At 29.7% G+C, this 18002-nt stretch overlaps 1 protein-coding gene across 6 annotated transcripts in view; it reads right to left on the bottom strand.

Annotated features, from left to right (window-relative positions):
* LOC135964143 (aminopeptidase N) overlaps window positions 1-18002 on the bottom strand; it is a 327697-nt gene that overhangs the window by 23901 nt on the left and 285794 nt on the right. For 4 of the 6 annotated variants that reach the window (XM_065516233.1, XM_065516234.1, XM_065516235.1 and 1 more), the window contains one exon: window positions 8116-8400. The exons of the other annotated variants lie outside the window; for them this stretch is intronic. In XM_065516233.1, coding sequence (XP_065372305.1) covers window positions 8116-8400 — 285 coding nt within the window. The remainder of the gene's footprint in view (window positions 1-8115; window positions 8401-18002) is intronic. 6 annotated transcript variants of the gene reach the window in all.

The raw sequence follows: 18002 nt of genomic DNA, 5'->3' as shown, positions 1-18002 counted from the left end.
ATTAAACAAGTTTTCCTCTGTTTTATTTCAATTTAAAGTTCTCCGTCTCTATAAAGAACACCATTTACCAAGTATTAGAACTAGAAGCGATCTTTAGTTTCAAGTAACCAGCCACTAGTGTTAGTTCCTTTCCACAACCACTACTCTACTATAACTTCGATATTATAAAATCCAGTATTTTCTTTTATTAGGAACACAAAATACTGTTATATTTTTATACCTTCACCTTCGTGAGAAGGGTATATATAAGTTTGTCATTCCGTTTGTAATTTCCAAAATATAATTTTCTGACATAAAGTATATTCTGGATCCTTGTAGATAGCGGAGTCGATTAAGCCATGTCCGTCTGTCTGTTGAAATCATCTTTCAAATAATCTACATACACGATTCATACATCAATATCTCCGGAATTCTTCCGGCTCGGCTGCTATTTAGAATCGAGAAAATCGGTCCACAAATAACTGTGATATAAGGAAAAAACCAGGACAACCTCGATTTTTAACCTATATCTGGATTACTCATTAATATAGAAAATATGGATATCTAATGATAAATATTTCAAAGACCTTTGCAACGACATATATAAGACCTAGTAAGTTGGACCTACAATGTTTCAAAATCGGAAAAAATATTTTTTAACCCAATTTTTTTTTTTTACCAAAAGTTTTTTTTTGAAAAAACAAAAAAAATTTAAAAAAAACAACTTTGGAAAAAAAATTAATTTTGTTTACCTAAAAATATTTAAAATTTAAATTTTGAAGTATAATTTGGTGAAGGGTATATAAGATTCGGCCGAATATAGCTCTCTTACTTGTTAATAATAAATTTTTCTCTAATTTAATTTCAGATATTCAACCTAAAGAAGTGAAATAATCGGTAAGTGATTCTAAATAGAAATAAATTAATTAAATTTACAGTTATTTTCTGAAAAAATCTGTTTAATGTGTTAATGATATAGTTGAAGTGAAAGAATTAGATCATTGTGCGAAATTAAACTTGATTTGTATTCAGTAAATTGTTTGAAACTATAAAATAAATTATATGATGTGTTTAAAAAAGTACATACTTTCAATAAAAAACATTCGCACTTAAAGTTAAAATATTTATAGCAATGCTGGGGTGTGCTTTATATTTAATTGCATTCAGCAAATATTTAAAATCAATATTTACATTTTTTTTAAATATTTGCTAGCATAGCTACAGTCTCATTCATTAAAGCACGAGTATAATTTTTCCAGTTTTGAAAACCCACCTCGATTTTTATTTCATTGTTTATAGTTTTGCTTCTAAAAGATCATTAAACTCTTTCCAGTAGCATTAGTCACTTCATTTTATATTATTTTGTGTTTTATAGTTTTTTTTTTTGGATTTTCTTGATTTTTTTTTTATGACCACGACTACTGGCAGTTGTTTGTTTCAGTACGAGTACTGTTACTTGAATATATTTTTTGTGTTTGTTTTCTATTTTTATATCTTTTGGATTTGGTTTAAGATTTGAATTTCCAAGTTTTGCATGACTCTGCTGGCTTCTGTGATGATTAGGAAGGCGAATGAGTGTTGGATAAATTGAGTGTGAGTAATGTGAGTATGTGCTGGGGCATACATACGTAAGTAGGGTGCCCACGTGCTTGGCATATTTTTATTTACTTTACAGTACATTTAGTTTACTCTATTTTCACCAGTTGTTGTAGTAGTTTTTTTAAAAAAAGAGAGTGTGCTGGCGTACTTAGTTGGTTTTTTTCGTTTAATTGAAATGTATTCTATTTTTGTAATACTGGAACACTCAAATAGTGGTGGTAATGAACTTTTGTGATCTGTTGAAATAATAAGACCAATGTAGTGAAAAATGGGTTAATTACTCTTGAATTAATTTCAGTTTTTTGTGCATAAAATCACTGAAAATGTAATGAAATTTTAAATAAATTACGGTTAATAGGTAGTTTCTAAGAAGTTGAGATTTGTTTTCTTTGGAAATTTTGGTAATAAAATGTTATTGTTTAAGGCTTGTGTAAGACTTCTACTTAATTAATTACATTCAATTTTAACAAAACTTAGTCTTAGGAACATTTTGTTTTTAGCACATCAGTATCGTTTGTAACGAACAAAAAGTAGTGATGCGGATCAAAAAATATAGTAGTTAAAAATAATAATTTTTTTATAAAATAATTATAGGGCGGTTCATTAAAATTAAAGCACGGAAGTTACTAAAAGTTCTGGACGCCCAGTTGAGGTCTCTACATCCGACACAATTGAACAAATTATCGATATGGTGTTGGTCAATCGGAGATTGAAAGTGCAAGGGATTGTGGCAGCCAAAGGCATCTCTCATGGCTGAGTGGTTTCAATTTTGAATGATCACTTGTGCATGATCACTTGTCCGGCAAGATGCCTTTGCTTACAATAGACCACCAACACAATCGTTAGACAACTTCGCAGGAGTTTGTGGAATTTCTTTGAATTAATTATAGATTTAATAAATACTCTCTGTTGGCAAGGTGTGTTTGGTATTGAAAATGGGCAATATCGGTCTATGATTTCACTTAGATACAAAATATTCCCCCGGAATACTATTTGAGCAGTCATAAATATGTTGATTATGCGGCAATCTTGATAAAAATTTGCACAAAATAGTTCTAAGTACTCTGAAATTATACTGTAAAGTATGGCAAAAATCGGGCAACATTTGTCCCTAGTCCACATACAAGATCCCTCTCAGAAAATGACTTGAATACGTTATTCCTATAATTTGTGTTGAAAATTGTAAGAATCATTCAATGATTTCTCCTAGGACCCATATAAATATCTTCCCGGATTATAACTCTATGATACATACATAAATGTCTATTGAATAATGTTAATTCAACAAAATTTGTTATTGAAAATAGGTAAAATCTGATAAAAAAACTCTTACTTGTTGTTTAATGAAAATGTACTTAAATCTAGAGCAGCGATGTTCACGCCATACAACAATTGTTTGAAAAATTTAAACACATTTGTTACGCTCTTTTAAAGAGCGTAATAAATGTCTCATTTTTTCAGAAATTCAATAAGCATTGTTGTTGGTTGGTTTTTGGATGAAGCATAGCAAACACACGCGTTTCAATTACAATTGAACACAAAAAAAACAAAGTTAAAAATAAATAAAAAATTTGCGAGTATTTCGGCCGTATAATGTATATTCTTTCATTTACTTAAAATTTAAATTATATTCATTTAATAAATTGGTTTTATTTGACAAAAATTCTAAATTTAAACTTTCTTCATTTTGTTATTATTTTAAGTGTTTGACATTATGTTTGCTGGGTAGCTCTCTCACCAAATATCTTCATTTTAATTTTTGAACATCACTGATCTAGAGCAGCGAAATGCAAACTCACACCACTACAGTTTTTAGATATTGTAGTTGTATGAGTTGAGAATTATTCTCTGGCAAAAACAAAAACAACAAGCTGAAATAATGAAATAAACAAGCATAAAAGCGTAACACAACCTGCTTCTATCAATGCTCATGCGAGACTGACTGTTTTTATACAATGTGTGTGCTTGCGTACATGTGAAAATAAAAACAAGAGAGCTCATTTGAGAGCTCATTGCATTTCGCTGATCTAGAGCAGTGATGTTCAAAAAGAAAAATGAAGATGTATTGGTGAGAGAGCTACCCAGCAAACATAATGTCAAACACTTAAAATAAGAACAAAATAAAGAATGTTTAGATTTAGAATTTTTGCTAGATATAAACAATTTATTAAATAAATGTAATTTAAATTTTAAGGAAATAAAAGAATACACATTATACGACCGAAATTCTCTAAAATTTTTTATTTATTTCTGACTTTGTTGTTTTGTGTTCAATTGTAAATGAAACGCATGTGTTTGCTATGCTTCGTCCAAAAACCAACCAACAACAATGCTTAATGAATTTCTGAAAAAATGAGACATTTGTTACGCTCTTTTAAAGAGAATAAGAATATGTGTGTTGTTACTCAGCGCGAAAGCACAATGAAATGAACATCATTGATCTAGAGCAATGGTCGGCACTCGTAGCCGATCGCTATCGATTACTCAGAAGTACACAACTCAAATGTAATTGAAACTCGTTAAAATAATTAATTGCGATCACTGATCTAGATGATGTTAAGAAGTTAGGTTAGCAGCAGTTTAAAAGTTGTAAATTTTCTTCTAAGAATGAAAAACCTTTGTAAATTAACAGGATCCTTTTATACAAAATTTTAGAACTAGAGCCGGTCTTTATACTCAAGAAACCATTCGCCTGGGTAGTTGTGTGTCAGCTGCTTGCCGGTAAAAATTATGAACATTATAAGGAGTGAGATCGAAAAATTCTTAACACACGTTTTTCATTACATTTTTTAACCCAAGTATTATTTGAATTTTTTTTTGATCAAGTTACCTTTGAAAAACATGTCAGTTATTATGTGTAATGTCAATTATATTAATTTTTTTGTTAATCTGATTAAAATGAGTGACCAGAAAAAAGTGCGTACTGAAATTATTAAATATTTTCAACAAAACCCAACTTGGTCTTACAAAAAGTTGGCCAAGCATACAAAGGTCTGCCGTCAAACTGTTTCCAATGTTATTAAACAGTACCGGGAGAACTTGTCAGTTGATAGAAAACCTGGTTCAGGTAGAAGGAATGGTCCACATGATGTTTCTAAAGCCAAAAAAATAGAACGCATTTTCAAAAGAGCTCCCAACACATCCGGTAGGAAAGCAGCCCGGTTAGCTCAGTGCTCGGACTATTTGGTACGAAAAGTTAAAGCTAATGCAGGTTTAAAAACATACAAGGCTCAAAAAGTTCCTGACAGGAACGCTACTAAAAATTTAGAGGCCAAAAACAGAGCACGGAAATTGAAGTCAAGTTTTATAAAAAAATATTCTTGCTGCATAATGGATGACGAAACGTATGTTCTGGCAGATTTTTCGCAACTTCCAGGTCAAAAATTTTATGTTGCTGATGCTCGAGGGAATGTTGAAGAAAAGTTTAGGACCCAAAAGCAGACAAAATTTCCCAGAAAGTTCTTGGTATGGCAAGCAATATGCAGTTGCGGCAAAAGAAGCCACTCATTTGTTACAACGGGCTCTATAAATACCGAAATTTACATCAAGGAATGTTTACAAAAAAGGCTGCTTCCATTCATAAGACTTCATAATGTGTCCACTTATTTTTGGCCTGACTTGGCATCCTGTCACTATGGCAAACAAGCCCTTGAGTGGTACAAGAACAATAATGTGGTATTTGTACCAAGAGAGGCAAATCCTCCAAACTGCCCGGAGCTAAGGCCAGTGGAGAGATATTGGGCTCTTGTTAAAAGAGAATTGAAGAGTACAAAAAAGGTGTCCAAAAGTGTGGTAGATTTTAAACGGAGATGGACTACATGTTCGAGCAAAGTGACAGAAAGCACTATAAAAACGTTAATGGAAGGGTTTCCGAAAAAGGTTCAAAATTTCATCACTAGTGATTAAAACTATAAAAATAATTTTTTTTGTAAATTGTAATAATAATTTCAATCAAATAAAAAAAAAATTAAAGCTGTAAGTTTAGTGGTTTCTTTTTTATAAACATATATGTATGTTAAGAATTTTTCGATCTCACTCCTTAGTGTAAACAACAAGGTTTTTTTCTGCTTTGAAAATGTCTAGTTTTGTCTCGGCATATGCAGAAAGTTTTGCTTTACTTCTTTAAATTGAAAAAAGTGCAGCTGAAGCAAACCGATTACTCACCAAAGCTTATGGCGAATGTGTTTCAGCGGTTTTAAAGCGCGAATGAATGTTTGTACAGTTTAGAAATGGTGATTTTTACATGAAAGACAGAGATCGCCCAGGTCATCCAAAAATGTTTGAAGACCATGAATTGGAGGCATTACGCCATGAAGATTGTTGTAAAACTCAACAATAACTTGCAAAATGATTGGAAGCTAGTCAAGCAGCAATTGCAAAACGTTTGTGAGCAGCAAGTTTCATCCAAAAGTAGGGAAATTGGGTATCATACGAAGAGCGACCTTGAAAACGAAATGATGATTGAGAGAAAATAATTTTTGCTTCGAAGCATTACTTGCGATAAAAAATGGATCCATTACGGTAACCCGAAGCGTAAGAGATCGTATGTGAAGCCCGATCAACCAGCCGAATCGACACCAAAGCCAAATGTCCATTGCGCTAAGGTAATTCGCTGTATTTGGTGGGAGCAAAAGGGTCCAGTATATATGAAATCTGACCAGACCATCAAAGGGAACTTGTTACGAACGCAACTGATTCGTTTGAAGCGAGCATTGGCCGAAAAACGACAAGAATATGCGGCCAGACATGAAACCGTCTAATAGTCCGTCTGACTATTATTTGTATTGATCGATACAGAAAGCTCTATCTAGGATACGCTTCACTTTGGAATGAATCAAGACAATACCGGACTTGATTCTTTCTTGGCCTCAAAGGATGAGCAGTTCTTTTTTTGTTCGGAATCCATATGTTGTCAGAAAGATGGGAAAAAGTTATAGCTAACAATGGTCAATGCTTTGAATAAATTTGAAAAAATACCGCATTTTTTTGTCATACAACCAATATGTTTAACCAAAGAGTCCAAAAATGAACCGATCGGTTTTAAATCTTTTAAGACTGAAGCCGTGGTTTTTAATTCGTTCGGTTTTTAGAAAACTTTACGACTCTGCACGACTCTTAAATTGTCTTGTAATATTGGCATCATAATTTTTAAGCAATGTTGGCTACCGTTAGCTCTAAAACCGTTACCGAAATAATAGAAAATACCGTTACCTTTAAAAACCCTTTCCGTTATTCTGTAAATAATTTCAAATAATGAAAATACAATGTTTTATTTTCCACAATTGAGCTTATTGAGATCATCCGTTTTAATTTGTAGCCAACCTTATTTAGAATTGAATGCTGATGTGGAGAATATTAGCTTCAGTACTGCCTTTACTATGACATATTCAATATCCGAATATTCGATTGGACTTTACAAATTTAAGTTGTATTAAATCACGTCAAACATTTTATTAAATGAATAATAAAGCATCCATTTATATTTGACGTTTATTGTCAATAAATTACCCCAAAAAGGAAACGTAAAACGTGCAAATTTTAGCATTTTTTTGTATTTTTTCTAAAAACTTAAATAATTTCTATACGTATTAATTTAAATTTTAAATTTATTTTAGTGGGTGATAGTTATTTGTTAGTTTAATTTTTCGGTACGACTAGAAATTCCATGCCAAATGTACAATTAAATTCTTAATATTGTAAATTGAATGTGTTAATAAATTCACCAGCCAACATTAGTTTACGTAATATTTAATTTTAATTCGAATATACGGGCTATACTTTATTTATTATTTGTTAATTTAAAAAAAAAAAATGCAAAAATTGTGTATTATAAACAAAAATAAATTCAAATTTGAATTGAAAATAATGCGGAAATAAATTAAACACAAAACAATTTAATTAATTGAAATTTTTTTTTAAAAAATAGAAAAGAAAAATTTAAATCAAAAATAAACATTTAGAACAACAGGTGGAAAAAAGACAGATAAAGAAGATTGCTTTTAAAATGAAATGTCTGCTATAAAAAGAAACATAATTTGATGATAACATTTAAAAGTAAACTTTTTTAAAAGATACAGTGTCAAAGACATGACATGAAGAGCTGCATTAACAAGGCGGCTTATTTGAAAGGTGAAAATAGTTGTCTTTTACCATCACTTTTTTATATAAATCATTTGAATTTTGTTTGGAAAAGGCGGTGTTCTTCATAAAAAAACATACTCTAACACTTAAATATTAAAATGCATTTAATAACTGAAATGAGCCATATCTACAAATTTAATTAGATTTTAAGACTTTTTTGGAAAAAAGTTTTAATTTAATGTTTAGATTAAAAAGAACAAAAATATTAGGTGTTAGAAAATACTCTCCAACATAAAATTGTCGGAATAATATTCCACATGCTGTGTGTGGGTGGCTGGGTATAAATTTAACAATTCAATCGTTTTATGGGGAAAATTATATTTAAAATAAAATCAAGAGAGAGAAAAAAACACATAATGCAATTTCATTCCAAATAAAAATTTAAGACACACATACCCGTAAACTTTTCCTTAGAATAATATTCAAAATAAAATTTTTCACGTAATTTAGTTGAATCATTGCGCCAATTAAAATCGCGTAACTTTTGCATAAAACCCGGTTGTTTATTTAACGGTTTCACGGTGGTCTCATAAGCCGGGGCCAATAGTTCAGATTCTCCGGGATACAGGGACAACTTAACCGGTGTTGCAGAGTCCGCCTCGCTGGCGTGTAATGATGCTGTAGGGTCCATATGTGAGATGTTTGATGAATGGGGTGATTGTAATGATTGCTTATGATTCGCTGTAAATGGATAAAATGAGAAGAATAATGGAAAATGATAGTTAATTAAACAAAACAAAAGACAGGAGACAGATGTGTGATTAAAGCCAATTATTATGGTACGATTGAATTTTGAAAATCAAAATATGGTTGAATTTTAAAAATCAAATGAAAGTAAATGTGCAGACAATATGATTTCAATGATATGGAGAGATAAAGCATTTAATGAGGTTTTAATATGATATTTAATAGCTTTTAATATAGTTGTCATCAAATGTTTGAGTTTCCAAAATAATTTTCAAAAGTTTCGGTCGAATATTTTTTTAAGCTAACGGACAATTTGTAAAACTATTGTTAATTATATGTTGCAATCATATTGCTGAAACATTGAACGATTTAAAGAATATTAAGCAAAGTAAAATATTTCTACCAAAGATCCAGATTATATCTGTAGATTTCTGCTACTATTTCAATGAGGACTATGGACTTTTTTTAAGGTCTAAAATTGTTCTATAAAAACCAAATGCTAAAATATTGAGCAAAATCGTATAATATTTAGAAATTACATATCGTTAGCTTAGTACGCAAACCTGCCAAGTCCCATTTTTTGAATTTTATAGGAGAGACAAAAAACGTTCTATCTTTTTTTTTTGCTTTCAATATTCTGCAGATCTGTAAACGCAGTTCTCTCCTATGATCTGTTGGCTTTAAGTATCAGTTGAAAAAATAAAATAATTGAAATGACTTTAGAAACTGAAGCCATTTTTACGGACTTAGCTCTTTTGATTTTTATGATTTTGTGTTTTTTGGCTGGACTTAGCACATTTTCTTATAATAAATTTTAATTTCTCGTTTTATTATATTACAAATTGGTTTTATTATTTTATATTATTTAAATACATAACAAAAAACAGTCTTATTTCATTGCTGTAAAGGAAAATAACTCAAAATCTTAAATAAATTTGTTTTTTATTACTATTTCTTCAAAATTTAATTTATTTTTATTTTACAGTGAATTGTGTAACCATACTATAGAGATTACATCGAAAAATGTTAATCTTCAAAGTATTATAGCAAATAGTATTGAAAACGTAGATTTAAATAGCATATTCAATGCTTTTTGCTGGACTTAGCATGTTTTCTTATTATTATTTTTTTTGTGGAGTTAGCACTTTTGCGTATCTCTGAAAAATCATCAGTTAGAAACAAAATAACGAAATTTTTTATTGCAAAATATGTACCTTATGTTTTACTATCTTTCTGCATCAAAATCTTAATTTCAATCAAAAGTGGACTTGTTACGTTTGCGTACTAAGCTAACGATATTTTGTTTATCAATATTTTCCAAAAAATTAAATATTATGTAAATGTTGAAAACAATTTTCAAAATGAGGGAGTTTTTCTAATTTTTAGCATTTATTTTGAAACATTTGTACAATATAAATTAATTCAAAGTATTGGCCATTGTTAGATATCACATTTTTCCATCTTTCCGGGAGGGGAAATCCCAGGAATTCCGCAAAATTTTCAATCTTGAAATCGCGGGAAATTGTGTGAAATTTCAAAATTAATTCCGATTTCCCGGGAAAAGAAAAACTCTAATTCGGGTGCGGCATAACTTCCCAACTACTTCATTCTAAATTGATTTTAACAGGTATTGCAACATGTGGCCGATCATTGTAATAATGAAATATTATATCTGGCCTCATATTCTGGGCGTTTTTTGGGAAATGCTCGCTTCAAACGAATCAGTTGCGTTCGGTACAGGTTCCATGTGATGGTCTGTCCATAGATTTTTGGCTTTGGTGTCGATTCGGCTGATTTGTCGGGCTTTTATTACGATCTCTTACACTTCGGCTTATTGTAATGGATCCATTTTTCACCGCAAGTAATGATTCGGTGCAAAATGATTTTCTTTTATATCGTTCAAACATCATTTCAGACATGAAAAATCGTGTTTCAAGGTTTCTGGTTTCAATTTGTATGGATGAATCCTGCTGCTTGCAAACATTTTGAAATTACTGATTGAGTAGCTGTCAATGATTTTTGCAAGCTCTTGTTGAGTTTGACAACAATTTTCATGGAGTAATGCTTCCAATACTTGGTGTTCAAACATTTTTGGCTGGTATGGGCGATATTTGTCTTCCGTGTCAAAATCAGCACTTCTGAACCGCATAAAACATCTCTCGCAAGTTGAAACCGATGGAACACATTTACCATCAGCTTTGGTGAGCAATCGGTGTGCTTCAACGGCACTTTTTTCAAATTAAAGAAGTAAAGCAAAACTTCCCGAATATTACGAAGGTAATAAATGGTAACAAAACCTAATTTTTAAGTCATATACTCAATACAATGTTTATTGTCTAATTTATATGTATTTGAAATGACTTTCAATAGTATTTTTGACAGCGGTTTACTATGGGTTAAGTAATTTGTAAAACTGGTGCAGTACAAAATTTACGTTTAAATTGACTACACTCTAGATTACTTGGAGACACCTAAGTGACATTTCACGCTAGATTACATGGGATGTATAAAGTAATCAATTGACTCTGCACTACAAATAACACATTCGTGTCAAATGAGCCAAAATATATCAATTGTGGTGATAGATTATTCATACAGTTTATTTTCCTTTTGCTTAAGTATACTAACATCCCATAAAGTCAATTGCTACTTAAGTGCCTCTAAGTAACCTAAATGTTAAATGTTTATTTTGTACTGCGCCTTAAAAAGGGGTTATTTTACCCACCACAAGTAATCTATTGGAGAGTTGTTAGAGGAAGTTTTGGATACAAACAATCGGTTATTGCACTATATATCAAATGTATTTTTAAATGACTATTTGAGGTCAATTAGCACTCATACAGTTAGGTAGCTAGTAAATGCGTTGGCTACTTTGGACCAGCTATTGCTCTCACTGTAATCCAAATGCGTCAATTGACACCCTGCTTAGCACATGCGCTAGTTGTCAAACTAAATGGACTGCAGGAAAATTCTATGATCTACTGTGATATGCCTGCATATCCATTTGAAACGTTTATTCGTCTCCATTGCGTATTTGTTTTTATTTGAAATCGAATATTAAATGTATTTGCTTTGTAGGCACTTAAAATCAATTGTATGTTTATCAATGTCTAGCTTCGAATTTCTATTTGCAATAGTTATTTATAAACAAATAAAAAAAATTGAAATTTAAACAAATCATTAATTAAATTTAAAGCTTTTTTATGTTTGTTTATTTTAAGCAATTGTTTACAAAACTATTTTTTTTTTACAAATTGAACAAAGTTTATTGATTTACAAAAGTGTCATAAAAATGAAATGACATTTTCTTAAGTTGACTAATAGTTTAGGCTATAAATGGGAATACGATATTTTCAAGTTTCCTTGTTATGAATTGAGGGAATGGGGGAAAATAAACATTTATAATTATACAAATTATAATTGTACAAAGAAATAATTATTACCAATCTTTTTTTCAACTAGAGTGTTATTTGATTTTAAACTGAAATTAATAAAACTCAGTATTTGGTTTTATTGTTTCTGTTATTTGGTTGTAAAATTTTGTATTTTCAAATTTATGTACATATATTGCTAATGTTATTTTCTTTACAAAATTACATAAATTTTCTAAGCAAATATTATTTTTAAAAACATATTATTTTCACAACGCACGAGTACTTCCTTTAAAATACTAACAGCAGTTGCAAATTGTTGCTGGGCATCATCAGCTTATTTTCCAAAGAAAAACAAAACCACAAAAATTTAAAATATTCACAAATATTCACCCCGCTTTTGAATAGTTGTGAATTTTAAATTTATGGCAAATAAAAAATACATTTTCTGCTAAATTTACTTTAATTTCAATTTCAATTCATCTGTAGTTCAATGAACTTGTGCTAAATTTAGCTACTCTACTCTACACTACAATACTTTACTTTTATTTGTTATTTTTGCAAACATTTTTTTGCTGTTTATTCCTCTAAATAGATTTGTGAACCCTCACTCTGAATATTTTTTTTGTTTTTCTAAATTAACGCACAATCAGAAATGTATGTGTTTTCTTTGGTGTTCAACTGAAATATTTTTCAAAGGCGCCAACAGCATTACAATTGAAAATAAAACTTAAAAAAAACGACTAAAAAAATTAATGTTTTTTTCTAAATTAAATTCATTTTATACACCAACAACAAAAACTCAAAAAATCTAATGAAAAAAAACAAAAATCGCGTTTAAAATCGTTAATGAGCCGTGACGTTTAGAACATGAAATTCAATTTGAGAATCATGTGAACGCGACACGCGTTAATGCATTTTGTTGTTGGCTGCTTCTCTGCTGATGTTTTGAGTCATTTTTCAAAAAAGATCAGTTTTCAATTAGTGTGATCTATAGTACGAGTATTTGTACAATATTATTGTGGTTAAATTACTTACTGATCGTATTTGTTTGTTTGTTTTTGATTGACATTGCTGCTGATGTTTCCGTTTGTATTGCAAAAATAAGTAATTTAGCGTAAAATTTTTTGTATTTATCTAACAAATTGCAATTTAGCTATAAAATTGCTTAGGCATTGCAATATGTGTGTGGTCTTAGACGATTAAATATTGTTTATTTGATGATTGAATTTCAGTAAATTAACGCTTGTAAGTGTGTAAGTAATAACAATTGTTTGTAATCTTTAAGAACTTATGAACAATTTAATTGATTTGGAAATAAACAAAATAATAGAATTCATTGAAGGGAAGTTTAGATACATAGATTCAAATAATCTGGGTAAGTTGAGATGTGTTCTAAATAAGTGCTTTATGAGTAAATATTCATTTAAAATGTATAGAAATGTGCTTAATAAAAAATTTGAGAATAACATAGAGTCTTTGTAAGTGGATGTGATAAAATGATTCATAATCCTCAAAACATAGTCGTCAAGTCGTAGTCTTCACATCGTATGCGCCAATTGATAGTCGTCAAGTCATAGTGGTCAGCCATAGTCATCAAGTAATAGTCGTAGTCGTTAAGTCATAGTGGTCAGTCAACGTTGTCAAGTCATAGCCGTCAAAATATAGTCGTAGTCATCAAATAATATTCGTCAAATCATAGTCGTCAAGTCATTATTGTCAAGTCTTAATCGTCAAATAATATTCGTCAAGTCATCAAGTCATAGTCGTATTCGTCAAGTCATAGTGGCGAGTCAAAGTTGTCAATTCATAGGCATCTAGTCATAGTCGTCAAGTTATAGTCAACGTTGTCAAATCATATTCGTCAAATCATAGTCGTAAAGTCATATTCGTCAAGTCATAGTTGTCAAATCATATTCGTCAAATCATAGTCGTCAAGTCATAGTCATCAAGTCGTAGTCGTCAAGTCATAGACGTCGAACCATAGTCGTCAAATCATATTCGTCAAGTCATAATCATCAAGTCATAGTCGTCAATTCATAGTTGTCAAATCATATTAGTCAAGTCATAGTTGTCAATTCAAAGTCGTCATGTGGTAGTCGTCAAGTCGTAGTAGTCAGTCCAAGTTGTCAAACCATAGTCGTCAAATCATATTCGTCAAGTCATAGTCATCACTTCATAGTCGTCAAGTCATAGTGGTCACTGCAAGTTGTCAAGACATAGTCCTAAAAGCATAGTCGTCAAGTCGTAGTCGTCAATTCGTAGTCATCAAACCATAGTCGTCAAACCAAAGTCGTCAACTCATAGTAGCCAAACCATAGCCGTCAAATCATATTCGTCAAGTCATAGTTGCCAAACCATAGTCGCCAAACCATAGTCGTCAAATCATATTCGTCAAGTCATAGTGGTCAGTCAAAGTTGTCAAATCATAGCCGTCAATTCATAGTCGTCAATTCATAGTTGTCAAATCATATTAGTCAAGTCATAGTTGTCAATTCAAAGTCGTCATGTGGTAGTCGTCAAGTCGTAGTAGTCAGTCCAAGTTGTCAAACCATAGTCGTCAAATCATATTCGTCAAGTCATAGTCATCACTTCATAGTCGTCAAGTCATAGTGGTCACTCCAAGTTGTCAAGACATAGTCCTAAAAGCATAGTCGTCAAGTCGTAGTCGTCAATTCGTAGTCATCAAACCATAGTCGTCAAACCAAAGTCGTCAACTCATAGTAGCCAAACCATAGTCGTCAAATCATATTCGTCAAGACATAGTTGCCAAACCATAGTCGCCAAACCATAGTCGTCAAATCATATTCGTCAAGTCATAGTGGTCAGTCAAAGTTGTCAAATCATAGCCGTCAATTCATAGTCACCAATTCGTTCGTAGTCTTCAAGTCATAGTCGTCAAACCATATTCGTCAAGTCTTAGTCGTTAAACCATAGTCGTAAAACCATATTCGTCAAAGTATAGTCTTTAAATCATAGTCGCCAAATCATAGTCGTGAAATAATTGAAATAATTTAGCGGCCATTATTCTTAACTTTGAATTGTTTTGAAATATTAGAACTTTTTGTTTGATATTCCAAATTTTTTTAAAGACCAGACCAGCTTTTCAGAAGTTCTTAGCAAATTTCAAATATTTATTTCAAGTTTTCTTTTTAATTAACTTAACTAACTACTTGTTTTCAACACTATTTGCAAATCACGTGACTAAAATACTTAGCAATATGATGAAATAATTAAAATACTACAGCTTTGTAAATTTAATCACAAATTATCTGAAAAAAAACTTAATTATAGTTTCATGTTGTTTTTTAAATATTTAAGTTGTATATTTTTTGTTTGTTTGCAAGTCTTTTTGTACACTCTAAAAAATGCATGTAAAATTACTACCATAAAGCGAGTAAGTTTTCGTGTAAAATTACAGAAAATGCGGAAATTTAAGCACAATATGTTTATAGAAATGTGTTGCATACTTTTATCTGCAAAAGTACATACAAAGTATAGTAATTTGAATAATTGTAAACATGTTTATAATATAATAGGCATTTTAACTTTAAAATTACATATATTGTATGTAAATTAAAGTTTTACACAAAAAGTGTGTAATCGTACTTACTTAAAACGAGTAATATATTAATTGTCAAAAATTTTGTTTCTACATAATAAAACATCAAAAAACCGATACAATAAAATTTATTATAAAAAATATGTATGTGAAAAAACAGTTACAAATTAATAAAAAAATTATATAAATATTTCAGTAAACAATATAAAGGAATACATATATATCATGTAGATCAGCCTTCATGCGCCCTTTAATACAATTTATATATCGTTGCACCAGTTTTTCAATAGCATCGGCGGTCAGGAAGAATTTGTCAAGATCTGTGAGTTTTTGTAAATTGGCCGCATGGAAATCAATAACATTACCGATTTGTTGCGAAGGGAATCGTGCATAAACATTGGAAATATTACCTACCACCGGTGTTGGTATGCCAGAAATAGAGTATAAAAGGAAGACTATCTTTACAGCTCGATTGATATAAGAAGAACAAACATGCTGCCGAAGATCTCTGATAACATACATATGTAGTTATGGAATACTACTCAAATTAATTTTCAATGTGAACGTTATCTAGAATATGGATCACGTCTCTTCAAGAAGCCACTAAATTTATATTTTAAACATCTGTATACATACATATAAGTAGTTGCCGAATGCGAATATCCTAGAAAGAATTTTCTAAATTTTTAATAAAATATTCTTGCATCTAATCAATTGAAACAAATGTCTCGTTTTTATATATTTTGAATGGAAATTGGAACCATATGATTTGTTTAATATAAAACATTTGTAATGTATACATATATTACATGTAGTTTGAAGCAGTTTAATTGTAACTTTACATATTAAAAATGTTTTTTTAGACATAGAAAATTTAATTTACATGAAATCGGTATGTTTCTAAACATTTTTTAGACACATAAATAGGTAAATTTACACACTTTTTGTTTATTTGTTTTACATACAATGTGCTTACGTATTTGAATTTACACACAACATGTATTTTTACCATAATTATAGTAGGAGAAAAGTTACCTACTATAAATGGAGTAAATTTACATGATAATTTATTAGAGTGTACATATATTTTTAATTAGACTATTTAAAAGTCATAAAAATTTACAGCAGACAAGACGGTTTTTAAGCTTAAAAAAACTTAAAAAATCGTCATTTAAAATAAAAAGTTTATTGACATTGATAAATTGCTTTTGTTTTGGCTGAAATAACTTCTGACTTTTAATTGAAATTATTTTTGTTATTTGCAAGAAATTTATTTATTGAATTGTTTCCATTTAACAAAAATGACAAGTAGAGAATATGTAAAAAGAATAAACGCCAAAATAATATTAATTTTAAGCAGAAAATATTTATGTCAGACTAAAATTGCAGTTTTTTTTTTGGCGAAATGAGGTCACTGTTTTATATGTGTTGGACAAATAAACTTGCAACAGTTGCTTCCTTATGGTATGAAACTTGGTAGTTTTTTCTGTTTTCATTTGTTTGCGAATTTTTGTCTACACAGTGACCTAAATAGGGAGTGATTCTCCATATTTAAGTGAAATTTATTGTTTGTTTTAATTAATCCCATAAATTTTGCTGGGAATACTAAAAACTGAAACAAATTTTATGAGACTGGAAACGTATGTGAATTAATTAAGAATATTTATCCTGGTTTTGATATGATTTTAAATTCAATTGAATAGCTTGCTGCAAAAACATGGTAAGCTACAGGGATTTGAAAATTGAGTTTATTTTATTATTTTCTAAATGTAAAATATTTTACAAATACACAACAATATTAAATTCTTTTATTTTTAAAATAATTTTTTCAATATTTTTGTTTTGACTTGATGTGGCTATCTGGTTATTACACTAAGCCCTTCAGTAATATATATTATTTAAATTTTAATTCCTAGAACTCTTATTTAGATTCATAATAACAAAGAACCCATTCAATTACATTATAAATCAAAACAAATTAATTTATTCAACAAGGCCTCAAAAATTTGAATAATGACAAATTAACACTTGAAATTTTCAAGTGATTTAAAACTGATGTCATTCCACTTAGTAAAGAGAAAAATTCACTCATTCCCATATAATGCAAAAAAAACAGAAAAGTTTTAAACCACAATTAAAATAATTTTCCAATTCAAAGAACCTCAAACCTATTAATTACACAAGAAATAAATTAAATAGAAAATAGTAGAAATAATTACGGTATTTGTTTTACAATAAATGTATATCAAAACTGTAAATAAAATATCAGCAGATGTTCAGATATCAAATGATCTAATAAAAAAATTATACTTTGATTTCAAATTACAATACAACTCAAAACCGCAAATAGTTTTCAATTAAAAGTTCAATAAACGTTAATAAATAAATATTTAAACTAATTCAGTTATTCTTTGCAAATAATTATATATGTACATTTGCTTACTGTAGTTAATAATTACTGTTAGCGAGTACAATCAACTTTATTGAAACTGTAAAGTTATTTAATATTAAACAAAAATATTATTTTACAACCAAATGTTTAAGTATAAAATTACAAACAGTTGTTTTTATCATAATAGTAGTAGAGTGTAGTATAAATGCCTTATTTGTACCATACAAAGTACATAATTATTATATTTATTCTTTTATAATAAACTTGGCAT

This window comes from Calliphora vicina, chromosome 1 (genome assembly GCF_958450345.1).
Source record: "Calliphora vicina chromosome 1, idCalVici1.1, whole genome shotgun sequence".
NCBI lineage: Eukaryota > Metazoa > Arthropoda > Insecta > Diptera > Calliphoridae > Calliphora > Calliphora vicina.
This window is presented reverse-complemented; position numbering and strand designations above follow the sequence as displayed.